Source organism: Diaporthe batatas (assembly GCF_019321695.1).
Source record: "Diaporthe batatas strain CRI 302-4 chromosome Unknown Contig00006, whole genome shotgun sequence".
Lineage (NCBI taxonomy): Eukaryota > Fungi > Ascomycota > Sordariomycetes > Diaporthales > Diaporthaceae > Diaporthe > Diaporthe batatas.
In genome coordinates, this window is record NW_025408553.1 from 26,272 (window position 1) to 41,838 (window position 15,567).

Below are 15,567 nucleotides of genomic sequence, written 5' to 3' on the forward strand. Positions count from 1 at the left end.
CACAGCAAGCACGATTGTCAAAGAGGTGGTATCATTCATGTCAGGAGTAAATTTCGTCACGATTTTATTTTCCACTGACGCCAGTGAGGGCTCATCGTGAACCTTCTGGGACTTTGGCCCCTAACGGGCTCTGACTGAGCCCCGGTACCCATTAACCAACCCATCCATCATGCAGCAAAGAGAAAGCCGTGACACCACGCCGTGAGAGAGAAGTAGCAGAATCTTAAGCGGAGGCGACATCCTTCTTGAGGAGACCCTGGTACTGCTTCTTCTCGGCGGGGGTCTGGAAAGCACCGTGTCCGAACTCGGACGAGGTGTCGATCCACTTGAGCTCGACCTTCTCCAGAGCCTTCCTTGAGGTGTGGGTGAACATGGACTTGCGGAGAGTCATGACACGCTTCTTCACACCAGGGATGGAGCCCTTGACCATGACAAAGTCGTTCTTGACCTCACCGTAGCGGACGAAGCCACCCAGACTGTTTCGACATGTCAGCACGTTTTGGCTTATTTATGGACGAGGCTCACGGGGGACAGGGAGGTCGGCTTACGGAGTGATGGTCTTCTTGGTGACATCGATGTCAGTAGAGGCGTTGTTATCGGCATCGCCCTTGCCAATACGGTAGACCTTGTGGTTGACCGAGGTACGGTGGTGGTAACCCTTCTGACCAGCACGGGCAACAGTCCACTGGACGTGGGACGGGTGCCAGGCACCGATACAAGCGACCTTGCGGAGACCCTTGTGTGTCTTACGCGGCAGCTTCTTGGTGCCCCAACGGGAAGTGACACCGTTGAAGCCGTGACCCTTGGTGACAGCGATCACGTCGATCATCTCGTCCTGCTCGAAGATGGAGTCGACAGAGACGGGCTTCTCGAACAGACCGTGGCCGAACTCGACCTTGTCGGCGACGGAGCCACCGTTGATCTGGATCTCCATGAGGTGGGCCTTCTTCTGCTTGAGGGGAGTCTTGCGGATCTGGGTGTGGGCCAGGACACGGACGACGGTGCAGTACTTCTTGATGCGCTCGAGCTCGCGGGTGAAGGAGGAGGCGTTGTCGGAGTGCTTCTTGGCGTACTTGGTGAAGGCCTTCTTCTTGCTCTTGTACCAGTTCTTGTAGAATCGGCGCTTGATCTCGTCGCTCAAGTGCTCAGCCCAGACGGTAGTGAGCGAACGCAGGCCACGGGGGGTTTCGATGTAGCCAACCAGACCAACAACGATCATCTGTGAAAGATGTTAGCCATTGGCTCAATTGCCAAGCGGGCTGCATTGTTCGTACAGGTGGCGTGTCAACAATGGTGACGGCCTCAACAACTTCCTTCTTGTGGGACTTCGCGCCAGGTCGGTCGAGGTCGCGGACAATGGTGGTCATACCAGCCTTGTAGCCCATGGTGGCGGTCAGGTGGACGGGCTTCTTGGGGTCGTCCTTGGGGAAGCTATCGGTAGGCAAGCCAGGTCAGCAGCCGCCCTCACACCCAGGCCATAAAAAGAGCCCGTCGGCCCATCAATTGTAGGTGCATCGGGGGTGTTTGGCGAGAACTTACGACTTGACCTTTCCTCGGTGCCTGGCGGCCCTCTTGCGGGGCAGGTAGGCCAGAGAGCCATGACGAGGAGCCTCGAACTTACGGTGCGACATGTTGGCTGACTTGAGCTCTTTGTCGCGAGGTTGTCGTGGAGGATGGGTAGGCGGTTGATGGGTTGGGTCAAGAAGTTCGCAAGTCGAGGCCGGCCGCACTGCAAAAAGTTTGCCCTGGGAGTTTGCCGTTGGTGGGATCTGTGGAGCCGAGATCACGTGAGTCTGCCAGACGCGAGACAGCTGTGACCAGCTGGTAGGCCAGCTCCACCCCAAACCAGGACTACCGGGTACCGTTTCAGCGACTACAGCAACTACAGCGCCCCCAAAGGCTGCCGGACTCCCGGGATGGACCTCATTCCATTCTAGCATGGAATATTCCAACTGCTGGGTTTTGCTTTCACATACGGCATACCGAACTTCATGTTGACCTTGTTTCTGTCGGGCTATTACGGTCTCAGTCTTTCCTCAGTCAGAATACCTGAATTAATGAAGCCTATAACAGACTTAGGCAGACCCTACTGCCTGGTCACCGTAATAGATGCATAACATATCATCTGAATCTTGGGACGTATTCAACTGCTGGAGTGCAGTTATCTGCCGTCAACACGTGGGAGGGGCAGCCACAAGCAGTCATCCAGCCTTATCCAGCCTTGCAGCCAGTCCAAGGCTCCTTTGCCCTTTTATGGCTTGGTTTCATGTACATAGTATACACAATCTTCTGCTAGGGTGGGCTCCCGCCCGCCGAATCCCAGGTACGGAGTAGGTAGTTGACTTGGTGCGGATGTATATTAGGCCATGTGAGTTAGAACTAAGTGGGAGTGAGTTCCAAGGGTTGTGTAGCGGCCGGGATCCTGTTTCCGCTAGGTACTGGCGAACTGCAAGCACAGTGGTGCGGCCCGGTGGTTCCTCGGGAAGCCGACATGCTAATAAGGTTTGGAACGGGCTGCTTGGTTGAGGAGTATAGAGTACTACATAGAAGCCAGGCAGGCAAGGCACCTGGCACCTAGCACCCAGCACCCAGCACCTAGCACCCGCAAGCCTCCGCAGCCCCCACCTTGTGGATTGCAAGGAGCTTCTTCGATGGGCCAGGTGAGGAGCGCGCAACACGGCAGCCGTCATGGCCACCAGGATTGCCGACGGAGAGTTTGCGTGTGCCTCTGTCGCCCAGCTTGACACCTCGCGGATCAGCCGTGTTCTGTGCTGGGTAGCATGCGTCGACCTCAGACATGGGCCACGCTACACATGCAATCTGTGTCTCAGTGCGGTGCACACATTCCACAAGCCTGATCAGAGTAACGGCATCGGACGGGCACATAGTTGGTGACATTGCCGTGGCCTCCGGCCTTCATTGGACATCGGATGGACCAGCGCATCTGCTCGACTCGGTCGCAGTCTGGAACCATGCCACCTCGACAGCTGCCGGTCCCAAGATGTTCGAATCGACGGGCGTTGGGCCCCCCTGTCTTGTTTGAGGGTGACGGCAACTGTGACCAGTTGACGCGCTGCCGATCCATGTCCTGTGCAGTGTGGTGAACATAACAGTACACACACAGAACACATTGACCACGAGGCTCGGCATCTCGTGACTTCTGCTGCCCAGCTTGGCCGTTCCCTGGTAGCGATGGAGATTGGCTCTCGCAAATCGGGCCCCTTCAGCCTGGCGACTAATAAGCAAGCTCCGCATCCGTTGTTGCACTGTTCCCCTGCTTGTCAAGCTGGGTAACCTTACACCAGGTACTCGCATCGCATGCCCAGCCGAAGGTGAGTATTCAGACATGCGGGCCACAACTACTTAAGTAGGCCAAGTGACACGGCAAAAGTTGCTACTACCTAGGTGCTCTATGTGATGGAGCACTACACTGACTAAACATGCGCGCATAATTGGCCACGCTGCGGTCGAGCATGCTCAAGGCGATGCCTTGAACAGGTTCCAAAGTCCGCCAGGTATCGGGCAGGACGCTGTCGCACCTCGGCAGGAGGCTTTTGTAGGGGTTGTTGCAATCTGGCTCTATTACATACAATCTGATTATGAGCGGCGTTGGATCGACAGGCTGCTGCTCACTCCAGATCCGGTGCTGACGGGGATACCACCGCGAGCCTCGGGAAGCTGGGACAGGGCCTGGTCCGTAACGATGACAGAAGACAAGGTCCCAGCCATGCCTACCAATCCTGAAATTGATGTGGGCGGCACGAGAGACGTGTTACATGCATGTCGTGCGTGAAGGGGGCTAGCGCCTCTGGGACTCTATTCACGCGGGACTGCGAGGGCAGAGACACCGCAGCCGTTTTGCAAAAGGCAAGTCGAGCCCCAGAAAAAGCAAACCAAAAAATCAGGCCTGCCTGCCACTGCCGCTGCTGCTGCTGCTGCTGCTGCTGCTGCTGCTGCGGAAATGATAGCCACCCACGGTCTAAGCCGTCGTCAGTTGCCTCCGCAGTTCGTGCACAATGCAATACTCACGGCTGGCCACGGCCAAGCGATGCGGCATGATGCACCTCAATCACAGGGTGCAGATTGCCGCGGCACAGCACTAGGACGAGACGGGCGAGGCGATCACGGCCGTCGACAGGGTGGGTGCATCAACGCCCTAGACTCCTCCCCGAGGTTTGTCCCACCCACCCACTACCACTCTCAAACGTACCAAACGCCAGACTCCCGGCCATCCTATACTCCCCCTCCCCATTAACTAACTCATGACCCTTGAAAAGGCCGACTCTGGGGCGTCATCCCATGGCAGAGTAGACAACGGTGCATGCAGAGGCTGGCGAGGGGCCGACAAAGCAATCCATACTGCTTGTGCCCTGCCCCCCATGAGCACCCCGGGGCAGCGAGGGGGAGGACGAGCTCGATTCCGCCGCATCGACTACCACCCGCATGGCATATGCAGCAAGTCGCAGAGGCTGCTGTACCTGTGGCCTACCCTTGCATTTCCCGGCGGCTTCTGCTAGTCACCCAGATACTACTACTACTTCCTGCTCTTGATGTCCCGGGCGCCCACAATGTCCGGGCGATCCTTCCAGGCGCAGCTTGGTGGCTGTTGAACCAGTTCTCCCACTCAGCACACATCTGATTACTTACTTGCCATATATAGAATGTTGCGCATCGGTCATGACTACTTACATGGGTCTGTCATCAAGTCATGTCACCCACCCACAGGAGTCGCTGCGAATCGAGGCATCTAACACTGTCCTGGACTCCTGGGGTGCATTAAACCCACCAATGGATCATCACGCCAATCACCTGCCCTTGCCTGTTGTCACCCAGAATCCCGGGCCGACCACAGCTTACCACACCATGCACGGCGTCGAGGTCGTGAAGGCGTGCGGCTAAACTCTTGAGGCCGAGCCAAGCCCAGCCCAGCGATCCTTTGATCTGGTTCCGGGATGTAGCCGTGTGTGCGATTGTCTTGCCGCGCAGCGGGCGGCAGATGCGAGCCTGAAGGTTCATATGTTTAGAGATGTTTGGCAGAATGACTCAAGAAGGAGCTCTTACACCGTGACAGGCAATGCCATAAAGCAAGTCTTTCTTCTCTCTCTTTTCTCTCATACTCTCTCCTGCCTGCATGATAGGCTAGGGAGGGCCTATCATCAAAATCGATGGAAAGACGCACAGAAGCAGCCGATCGAACGGGTCCCCGCTCTGCGCCCGAAGTGAAACCGTAGATCATCTCACACTCGTCCCGTCATCGCCACCAGGGATCAGTTAGTTGCCTTTGGCTATCACGGGGCATGTGGGATATCAGCAGGAAACTGCCCGCGTGCAGCCCACACGCCCCCCCCCCCTTCACGATTTCGAGTCGGCGCTTTGAAACAGAATGGATCGTTGCACACGGACAAAATCTCGACGGGCCCGAATCTTGGTTTACTTTACGAGGACGGGAGCAAAGCATCTTTGTCTCCAGGTGCTCTAGCCCGTGCGAGCAGGGCCACCTCCGGCCGTCCGTTCGCTCTGTCTGTGGCTGGGCCGAAGGCCAAAAAAGAAATAAGGAACGAGCCGATGGTGGGAGTTCCGCAAGATCCACGTGGGAATCCCCTGCGGATTGTCACGAACCGCTGAAGACGATGACACCTTAACTGAATTGCGATTGCACACGGCCCCTTTTACCCCGATTCCGGCCATCAATAGCCCCGGAGTTGTTCCTATTATAAGGCTGGGTTCGGCAATGCAGAACTCGACAATTCGGTCTGCACTGAGTGCCTTGCTGCGTCGCCATGTGCAACGCCTTCTTATCCTGTCAGATTGTGACGCAACAAGGTGCTTAAACTCTGTGGCATCGAGGCGACGATTGATCTGCCTCGCCTGATGGTTCTCGGAATCACACATGTCATCTGCCGCAGTCAGGCACAAACGACGACAGCTGTGCGCACAGCCATCACCGACTTGACTTCCGCAAGGCCAAACCCAAAACCGCAAAATGGCACCCAGCGGGCAAGCATGGTTTGACGCAAGGGACTGCCCGACCGCTGTTCGGTTGGTTGCTGCATCGGCCCCTTTTTTTTCTTTTCTTCGAAATGCTGGGCATGACTTGGGCCGACAGCGATGCCCTGCCTCGAGCGCACATCGCACGCGTTTTGGAAGAGCGGGAGCATTTCTTTGCCAATGCATCAAATATAGTTGTTGTCCGTATTGGGTTTCCATCGCATCATTGACTGGTGCTTCGCATGTCTGACAAGCTGCTCAACCGCAGGCCGCTACTGTACGTTGGCTGTAGCTGGCACACGCCATGGCATAACCTGCCAGTCTGCCAGCTGGGCGTGGGCGCGGGCGAACAGGCGGAAGTGTCCTTTTTCCCTTGGAAACAATCGACTGATCCTTACACACCAACCACCCTGCCACCCTGCGCTGGGCCGGCGGGCTCGCGAGCTAGTAGGCGCCTTTACCGCACTGCCGAGGCCGACACCCAGCAGCGGGTTTCGAAAGTTCTTGCGGGACCCGCAAAACCGTTCGTCCTGCGTCCGGAGATGCAGGGTCGTCGCCAATAAGCTCCGCCGACGAAACGATGAGCTTATGTCCACTCCCTCCGTCACTAGTGCAACCTCGTCCTTCGCCTCCAGGCTGCTGCGCTGCAGATCCTCAGGTCGTGTGGACTGGTGGAGGCACCGTGGAGCAGAGGGAAATGCGGCCGCGCATTTTACGAGCGGCCCTGTGACGACAAAACTTGATTGAATTTTAGCAGGCTGCGGTGCAGATCTACCTGGCCGTACTGTGCCTGATCCACACACCTCGATGTGCGGCCCCGGGTCGGGCTGGGGCGGGACGGGGGCACGGTCAAATAATGTTTTGTTGCTATTAAAGCTTGCCGAGGTCAGCCTCGCACGGGTCAAGGGGGTCGCTGGCCGGCATGCTGGGACGCCTCTGGGCCAAGCCCTGAAGGGCCTGAAGGGGCCAAGATGCGTTTTGGAGTGTGTTGGAATGGTCAAATGAGATGGCCAAGGCGCGCGGCGGGCTGGCGAGATGCTCGGTCGGCTGGCTCTTGCGACAGAGGATCTGGGGCTGGAGGCTTATTACCCAGGTGGTTCTGGGAGTGGGCTGGCCGGCGCCTACAACGGAACCGACCGCCTGGGGCAGAAGGAAGGGATGCGGCATACCTAGGTGCCTAGGTATCTACCAACCTGCCTACCTAGGTACACACGTGCCTCCCTAGGTAGGCAGGTACATACTGTTAGGTACTGGGGGCATGCCAGGGCCACACCGCGCTCTTCTATCCATCGTGTCCTTTATTCTTTTTGGTTCTTGCACAGTACTGACTGCTGGTGTAGAGCCGTTTTCCGACCAGGACAACCCATGAGGAATATTTCCGAGACGAACCGGGTTAGGCTGTTCTCGGGAGGGGAGGGAGGGGAGGGGAGGGGGGTGGGCCAGCGCGTGGTTCGCGAGTAATGTAATAAAAAGCCTCCCCCAAAACATCCATCCTGAATCACCACAATGCCTGCGGTAATACGGCGTGAGCGGTCGCAGGCAGTTCGCCAGGGCGTCAGGAATGGGCGGGCTATAGACTCGCTGGGGCGGACTTTTTTTTTTGGCTTGACTTTGGGTGGGGGGCCCTGGCCTGCCTAGGAGAGGGGAGCATAGGTGGGCTGGATACGTACCGTGGGCAGGCATACAACACAACGTACACTACTCCGTACATACGGACCGTCCTGTGTCTTGAGTCTTATTACCCGTTTTATGTTCGGGCGGGCCCAGCATCCGTTCTGACGCACGGGGGGGCTGCAGGAGCCTGGCGCCGAACAGAAAGAACGATTGCCATTCCCTGCGGCCCCAGCATCTGCAGCTAAGCAGAAGGCGTCATGGCGTGCCGCGGAGGCACCCCCGTTTCTGGGAGGGGCGTGGTGGGAAGGGGTGTCGCGGTACCGCAATGTTCAGATGGAAGGGGTCCCGACCTGTACTCGGTACATCCGGCCCCATGAAGCTTCAGCCAACCCTGCATGATGCACGAGTCGACCGTGGTGGACCTGTCAGGGCCCTGTCATCACCAGCCGCCCAGTCTGCCCACGCCCCACACACCTTCTGTGCACGCCAGCCTGCCAGCCTCGGAAATCAGTTTAGATTTGTCCCCATCCAACATGCCTCCCCCCTGCCCACCACCCAATCCCCACCATCACATCAGAACATTGATGTGCCAAACCCTAACCCAATCTCACGGCCGGGTTGATGGAAACCTGGCAATGCCCTGCTGCTTGCTGCTGCTGCTGCTGCTGCTGCACACTGCACAGCACAGGCACCGGCAGCGCGGGCGCGGGCGCGCGGGCAGGGGGAGGGGCACGAGCAGTTGAGGAGCTTACCTGGGGCTGCAGCCCAGCCTGCAGGAGCATGACGGCGCGGGTGCGAATCTGCGCTGCCTCATCGCCCATCAAACCCATCATTCGGATGCAACAGCCATCAGCCAGAATTGGGATGAAACAAACATCTGGCCCTTTCTTACCGCCCAAACCCCGCTTACGAGTCGACATCACACACTGGATAGAAAGCATTTCCACACCGGCCAGGCCACACTGACCCCTTCGGCCCTTCCTCGTGCTGGTCAACACGCCCTCGACGCCCTCACTGCGGCATTACGGGAACGAGGCGTTTGGGGTGGGGCGTGAGCTAGCAGTCCAGCTGAAGAATCACGACTGCTGCTTCTGTTTCACGGGCACCAGCAGCGCTCCCATCAGCACTCGCTCGCTCGCCCGCAGTCTCTCCTCTCCTCCCGCGCTACGATTCATAAACTCTCTGGCAGGCGGCGAAAGAGGGCAGCGACGGCGTGATGTGTCAGGCATGACTACCGATTTATTCGTCACAAAGCCGACGAAATTGTCGGTGCTCAACGTGGGAGGCACTAGTTGATGCAAAGGCCGAGGTAAGCAAGAAAGTGATGCTATCGCCAGTTCAGGACGGAGGCACGCCCTAGACAAAAAATACCATCTGAATCAGTCTTGGGGCGGTCATGGCAGCATGGCTGGCGGCGTGCGGGTCGAGGCCTTCCTGCTGTAGATCTGGCGCCATGCGGCTTCGTCCCCGGGTCGGAAAGGAAGAATATGGCTGGACGGGCGTCATGGAGGATTCGCTGGCAGAGCGGTAGCACTAGTGTGTCGTTGTAGTAGCGGACTTACGCACCCATCTTGGCTGGGCACGCTACAGACAAAGGGATCGTCCCAACGCCGGTAAGGGTATTTATCCAAGGGCATTGGCGCGCAATACGCAGCACCGACGACGACAACGCTTCTTGCTTTTCTGATTTCTTTTCTTTTCTTCTTTGCTTTTCTTTTTCTTTTTCTTTTTCCCCCATGCTGTCATACCTCCTGTGCTCGCATCAGGTGACGCACAGCAGGAGAGCATCGCATGCATGCCTGGCAAGCAGCAATACATGATAATAAGCAGGCAATGAGACTAATAATCAGTTCGACACTACTGCCTGGGTTTGTAAGGCCTGTGCGGAGAAGCCGCACGTCCCGTTCCCCTTTTGTGGCAGGTCCCAAGAATCCCGAACATGGTCGTGCGGCAGTGACACCCTTCCCTTGGCCTTTGGGCCAGTCGAGGGGGGGGGACCTACGTAACAGAAGGGGGACTCCCGTCCCCCGTCCCAGCCCAGGCAGCCCAGGGCCACCACCCACCCTTTCCTGGGGCAGCCACGATCCCAAAAAAAACGAAGAGGGCAGAGGCTTGTCTTGGGCGACCCGCCTTTTCTTTGCAGAGGTGGGGTGGGAGGGCAGGAGGGGTGGGTGGCTTTGGGCTGCGGGCTGCAGGCGAGCGGGTCTGGGCCTGGGTGTGCAGGGTGTGCAGGGTGCGCAGGCGGTGGTGAGGCATGTGGTGTAGTCTTGTACCCTCGTACTCCCGTACTCCCGTACCCCCCGTACCCCCGTAAGCATACCCAGCTCCTCCCCACACCCTCATGGGGCCCAATGTCAGGTAGCGTGGACTTCTCGCAGATGGCCCGAAGCTGGGCCCTTGTACCGAGACCAGGCCGACACGCCCCCTCTGCTGCAGCACGTCGTCACCCTGCCAGCTGCCGGCTGCTGCAGCCAACCCCTGACCCGAGCACTGGAGGTGAGGATGCGGGCTGGCTGGCTGGCTGGCAGGGCCCGCAGGGCCCACAGGGTACGTACCCACGCACCCGGTGCTGGAGTGTTCGGTTCGCGTGTGGGTAGCCCTGGCCTGGCTCTTGTCTAGCTGTCTGGTCAGGATTCCTTCATTTGTTTCCACGGCTAGCAGCTACCCACACCCCCCGGCCGTCCCCCAATCCGTGGGTAAGGGGAGTTTGCCAGAGCTGCGTTCTCATCTGCTCCCATCTCCCCCGTTGGTTTTTCTCCTCCCGCCCACCGATCCAGGGAGCCGCTTCAACCTTCCACTCTTCCCTTCTTTCCTCGCCGTCTCGCGCAGCCCGCCGTACCCAACCAGCCTCTGCCTCACCCGGCTCCTCGTCTGTTCAATCGTGTCCCTCCACACCGGCTTGCCCTCTTACCTCTACCCTTTCAATGAGGCAAGCTGTTGACCGTTGCAGTGGACACTCACTTGGTTGCAGCCGCTGCTTGATTTCGTAATTATCTCTCGGCCTCATCCATCCCATAACCTTGACCCCCCCCCCAACACCTCAATAGCACACAGACTCTCGTCACAAAAATATTGTCATCGGCATCATTGCCTCTCCCCAACCCCCAGCCAGCCCAATCATCTTCCACCCTGATGGCTGCCCCGGCACACCACCAGTCGCCGTCGATGCCTCTGCATCATGCGGTCGGCGCTCCACCTCCGCCTCCGCCTCAGGGCGCCTGGGCACCGTCGCGACAGATCCTTGCCATGAATGAGGCCGTCTGGATGCAAATAGGTATGTCTGCCTTGTGTGAATCACAGCTGTCCAAAGGACACCTACCGCACCCTGGTCCCTGGAAGCGCCGGCGCAAACCTCACCCGTGGGTTGCGCCGGCGGCACCCGCAGACACGTGCCCTATCTTGCCAGCTATTGTGCAGATAGCTGATGCCCCTTACAGGCAGCTTGTCCGAGATACTGGGTAATGTCGAGGACGCCTTGTTCGCCTATGAGCAGGCCATCCGCGCAAGTCCTGGCTCCACCCAGGCCATGAACTCAATCAGCGCCATTTTGAGGACTCGCGAGGACTTCCCAAAGGCCATAGAATATCTCAACCAGATTCTCAAGCTCGACGCAGCCAACGGAGAAGCATGGGGAAGCCTTGGTCAGTTATGCCCCGCGCCCCACCAGAAAAAGAAGAAGCTATATCAATGTTCCGGCGCGACCGTGCAGTTAGTTGACAAAATGTGCGCAGGACACTGCTACCTTATGATGGACGATCTGCAGCAGGCTTATGCGGCGTACCAAAACGCCCTGATTAACCTGCGCAACCCAAAGGTCGGTAAACACCAGGCTGCCAGCTCTGTCGACAACCCTCTGACTCCAGTCTCGCAGGAACCGAAGCTGTGGTACGGAATTGGAATCTTGTACGACCGCTACGGATCCCTGGACCACGCCGAGGAAGCTTTCTCCCAAGTAATGCAGATGGAGCCCACATTTGAGAAGGCCAACGAGATATACTTCAGACTCGGTATAATATATAAGCAGCAGCAAAAGTACAATCAGAGTCTTGAGGTGTGTAGGACCTCCGACAATACCTGTCCATGTGCCTTTGCTGACACACTTCCAGTGCTTCAAGTATATTGTCAGCTCGCCCCCGCCACCGTTGACCGAGGAAGATATCTGGTTCCAGATTGGTCACGTCCATGAGCAGCAGAAGGACTTTGATGGTGCCAAAAGCGCATATCAGCGTGTGCTAGATAGAGACCCGAACCACGCCAAGGTCCTGCAACAGTTAGGCTGGCTGCACCACCAACAGAGCAACAACTTCTCTAGCCAGGAAAAGGCCATCGAGTTTCTGGAGAAGTCCGTTGCTGCCGGTAAGCCGCCGCCGCCCCTCTGGGTCACAACTGCAACGTGCTAACTTTGTGCGTAAAAGACAACAGCGATGCTCAGAGCTGGTACTTGCTTGGTCGATGCTACATGTCGCAGCAGAAGTATCCCAAGGCATATGAGGCCTACCAGCAAGCCGTCTACAGGGACGGTCGCAACCCAACGTTCTGGTGCTCCATCGGTGTCTTGTACTACCAGATCAACCAGTACAGAGACGCCTTGGATGCCTACAGCAGAGCCATCCGATTGAACCCATTCATCTCTGAGGTCTGGTATGACCTAGGCACCTTGGTAAGTCGCAATAAATCCCATCAATCTTTATCCACACATTGCTGACAGCCTTCCCAGTATGAGAGCTGCAACAACCAGATCAATGATGCACTGGATGCTTATCAGAGAGCTGCGGAGTTGGATCCGTCCAACCCGCACATCAAGGCTCGGCTGCAACTGCTCCGCAACGGCCAGACCAACGGTGCCGGTGCAGCTCCCATGCCAACTGATGTCCACCCTCAGGCATACCAGCAACAGGGAGCCATCGGACCCCCAGGTCCTCAGTGGTCAAACTCTGGACCCGGCCCCCATCAAACCCAACCCCCGCCAGGTCCTCCTCCCGGGCCAGCAGGCAACTGGGCGCGTCTTTCGGAAGTGAACCCGCCTCCGCAACCGCCAAATCCTTATGAGCAGCGCGGTGAGCCTCTTAGGGGACCAGCCCCGCCATCTTTTCCTCGTCAGCCTAGCCCTCGCCAAGAGCAGCAAATGAGACAATATCAGGATCCCGCGCGGCAAGGCGGTCCAGCAGGGCCTGGAGGTCCGATGATGAGAGGACGAACACCGCCTCCATTGCACTACCCTCCACCGCCACCACCTCAGCAGCAACCCCTGCCACCAGCCTCGCAACCACCACCTCGCGTTGCTAATCCAAACTACAGCGGCCCATCCCCTGCGCCCGCACCGGCTGGACCTCCTCCCCCTCCCACCAACGGTGTAAATGTACCGCCTCCGGGACCAACGCCTCTGATGCAGTACCGCAACAACAGCCCCAGGCCTGAGCTGCGCCCAATGCACGAGAACCGCATGCCCTCGCCAAAGTCGGCTTATCCGCAGCACCAGCCGCCTTACCCTCAGCAAGACCCCTCTGGGCCCAGCAACATGGAGTCCGGGGCCCCACCTCCTCAGTCTGCTGCAGCCGCTGCTGCGGAGGCCGCTCTCCATCGTAACGAACATGACAACCGGCCTCCATCCGTCGGCCCGAAGCGTCTTCGTGAGTGGGAGGACGAGGCAGCCTCGAAGAAGCCACGCCCTTCCACACCGGCTCGAGCTGAGTCCTACCGCCGTGAGTCATCGGAGCACAGACGTGTCGATGAGCAGCGTCCCCATGGCTATCACCCCTCGGAAGCCGCACATCACCCGCCTGCTCACAATATGCCGAGTCAGCTGCCCCCCATGCAAGGGCCACCACCGCCCCCTCCCCAAAACCATGAGCCAGAACGGGCGGCCAGGAAGATGGACATTGATGAGGAGTATGACGACGATGGTGAGGATGACAAGAAGAACATCCATCCTGCATCTGGCCCGGGGTCCACTGCGGGTGATCACAAGAACAACACGTCACCCACGGGTTTGATGCAAAACGGTGGGCCAAAGACGGAGTAGAGGTATCATGTCTGGCTTGTCCCCATGGTAACCGATCCGATCCGATCTAGGCTCTGTGGTACAAGTCGAAACCAGTCCTTCGTGCAACAAGTCCTTTTGTCAACATTCAAGTTGCTATGTCTGCTCTATGTCGGTGGTGCTCGCTGTTGGTCAACATCACCTTTCCTTCAGTGGTATCTGTGTTTATGAGGTTGGGGAATTGCGTTATACCTGTCCCGGCTTGCTCACGCAACGGCCAAAGTTTCATATTGTTCACAATTGTAAATCCAGTACCGTGGTGGTGAAAATGGGACGACAGAACGGAAAGGGAAAGCATATATAATAACAATGACATCTCTCTACCTATCGTTAGAACTCGATGAATCCACTATGGCAGCCTGGAGCCTAAGTTCAAATCAATGTGCGTGGAAAAGATCCGGTCCAGCCACTTTACGCTAGTCTCTCCGTTACCATTACAGACAGGATGACAGTAACACGGCCACCACATCCAGAAAAAAACAATCGGAAACATAATTAAGGAGCCCCATATAGTTGCCCTGCCCTCTGGCTGATACCACGGGTCCCAGGACCGAGAGACAGAATCACCAGCGAGGGGCCTAATACGGACGAAGGCTAGAGACTACAGTTGGCGGAAAGTGAACGTCCAAGCAGTTCGGAAAGCCTGACTACCGCCGCCTGAGACCCGGTAACCTTGGAACACGACACCAATCGAGCCACACGACAAAAAGACGCAAAAGAAAGAAAGTGGTACTTCACTTATCGCGCTCATATAGCCTACCCACTCAACCTCCATCTGAGTATCGCATTGGAGATTCTTGAACGGGGGATAGTCTCATAACTGCGCCACACAACACATTCATCAACTAGACTTTTCATGGTTCCCAGGTGGCAATGCTTCCTCTGATTGATGGCAACCACAAGCCAGAATAGTCTATTCTGGAAGAGGCCCTCGAAACGACTGTACCTGAGAGGGAGGAGGCGATGAGATTAGAACTTGCGGGCTTGTCATTGGTGGCGATGCTCCCATCAGAGTTTAGGGAGCGAGCACTGCTCAGGTGGCACACTACGCGATGACTGCGTACCTAATAAACCTATTTGGGCTATACTCGAGACATGCGTGACCCTGTTGCCTCAACTAGTACCATTTTCCTCCTGGAATCGCCATACATTCGAGCGTACTACCCGAGCTCTTGCCACCAGCTCCTGAATTTCGCTGTCGTTTGGGTCAGCACAATTTTCCAGCTCGGCCATGCCACAAATTGGCATGCTGCTTCGCAATCTCGTCATCGTGTCGCGGACCTCTTGTTCTTGCTGAATTCGGTCTAGTGATATGGGGTGAATAACCGTTTGCGAAGGTGGTAAATAGTGGGTGGTATCACTCTACAACTTGACCTCATCCTGGACGACGAGAAATTCCTTGTAGAGGTAAAACTCGCATGCACCGTGCCTATATACTACAGCTGTCCAGGCGTTCACTATCGGAGTTTCTATGGGCATTTCCCCTGTGCTGCTCCATTTGACAGCAGCATTTGTTTAGCCCCTGTTTGCTTGGTACCTGAAAGTGCTGCTGATTTCGAGTGTCCGTTCCATATTGTCTCAAGCTGGGGCATCTTCATAACTGCAGCTGCGGCCAGCATGCCCGCGATAACAGATCATTCTTCGTCAGCATTGAGTCTTGCTGAGGTGACAGTCGGCGACTTCAAAGATCTTCATTTCCAGAATGATTTACAAGACGCAAAGAAGTGAGTGGCGTCAACACGAAATGATCCTGAAAAGCAACTTGCTGTGCGAATCAAAGCCCTTGTATGTCCATGGAGCCTGTGAAGACGGGTCATCATCTGTGCGAGGGTAAACGGGCTCCAGCTCACTGTCTGCGGGTTTCCTGGCGTAAAAGTACGCTTGTTATTGCTGGCACCCGGATGGTCCACGTCCTGGCGGCAGGC

The 15,567-nt window shown here is 57.1% G+C and overlaps 3 protein-coding genes across 3 annotated transcripts; 1 reads left to right on the forward strand and 2 right to left on the reverse strand.

Annotated features, from left to right (window-relative positions):
- Positions 1 to 14: 14 nt before the first annotated feature.
- Positions 15 to 1,724, reverse strand: KVR01_005920 (ribosomal 60S subunit protein L3). Its single transcript, XM_044783417.1, has 4 exons — positions 1,540 to 1,724; positions 1,275 to 1,431; positions 549 to 1,219; positions 15 to 476 (listed from the first exon to the last, which is right to left on the reverse strand). The coding sequence occupies exons 1-4, from the start codon at positions 1,629 to 1,631 to the stop codon at positions 224 to 226; spliced, it is 1,173 nt and encodes a 390-aa protein (XP_044644723.1). The 5' UTR covers positions 1,632 to 1,724; the 3' UTR covers positions 15 to 223.
- A 3,052-nt stretch (positions 1,725 to 4,776) lies between these two features.
- KVR01_006131 (uncharacterized protein) lies at positions 4,777 to 5,133 on the reverse strand (the record flags this gene model as incomplete). The annotated part of the gene is made up of 2 exons (XM_044795009.1): positions 4,777 to 5,004; positions 5,062 to 5,133. The coding sequence occupies 2 exons, from the start codon at positions 5,131 to 5,133 to the stop codon at positions 4,777 to 4,779; spliced, it is 300 nt and encodes a 99-aa protein (XP_044644934.1).
- Positions 5,134 to 10,348: 5,215 nt separating this feature from the next.
- KVR01_006221 (uncharacterized protein) lies at positions 10,349 to 13,978 on the forward strand. The gene is made up of 7 exons (XM_044791568.1): positions 10,349 to 10,876; positions 11,040 to 11,243; positions 11,334 to 11,416; positions 11,474 to 11,653; positions 11,709 to 11,958; positions 12,018 to 12,262; positions 12,320 to 13,978. Exons 1-7 carry the CDS (start codon positions 10,735 to 10,737, stop codon positions 13,622 to 13,624), a joined length of 2,409 nt encoding a protein of 802 aa, XP_044645024.1. The 5' UTR covers positions 10,349 to 10,734; the 3' UTR covers positions 13,625 to 13,978.
- Positions 13,979 to 15,567: the final 1,589 nt, after the last annotated feature.

Excerpts from the sequence above, each read along its gene's own strand:
- KVR01_005920 (XM_044783417.1), bottom strand. The coding sequence starts at position 1,631 with ATGTCGCACCGTAAGTTCGAGGCTCCTCGTCATGGCTCTCTGGCCTAC. Across the intron at positions 1,220-1,274 it reads CCATTGTTGACACGCCACCT|ATGATCGTTGTTGGTCTGGT; the intron begins GTACGAACAATG and ends CATCTTTCACAG. Across the intron at positions 477-548 it reads ACCAAGAAGACCATCACTCC|TCTGGGTGGCTTCGTCCGCT; the intron begins GTAAGCCGACCT and ends ATGTCGAAACAG.
- KVR01_006221 (XM_044791568.1), top strand. The coding sequence starts at position 10,735 with ATGGCTGCCCCGGCACACCACCAGTCGCCGTCGATGCCTCTGCATCAT. Across the intron at positions 11,417-11,473 it reads TTAACCTGCGCAACCCAAAG|GAACCGAAGCTGTGGTACGG; the intron begins GTCGGTAAACAC and ends CCAGTCTCGCAG. Across the intron at positions 11,959-12,017 it reads GGAGAAGTCCGTTGCTGCCG|ACAACAGCGATGCTCAGAGC; the intron begins GTAAGCCGCCGC and ends TGTGCGTAAAAG.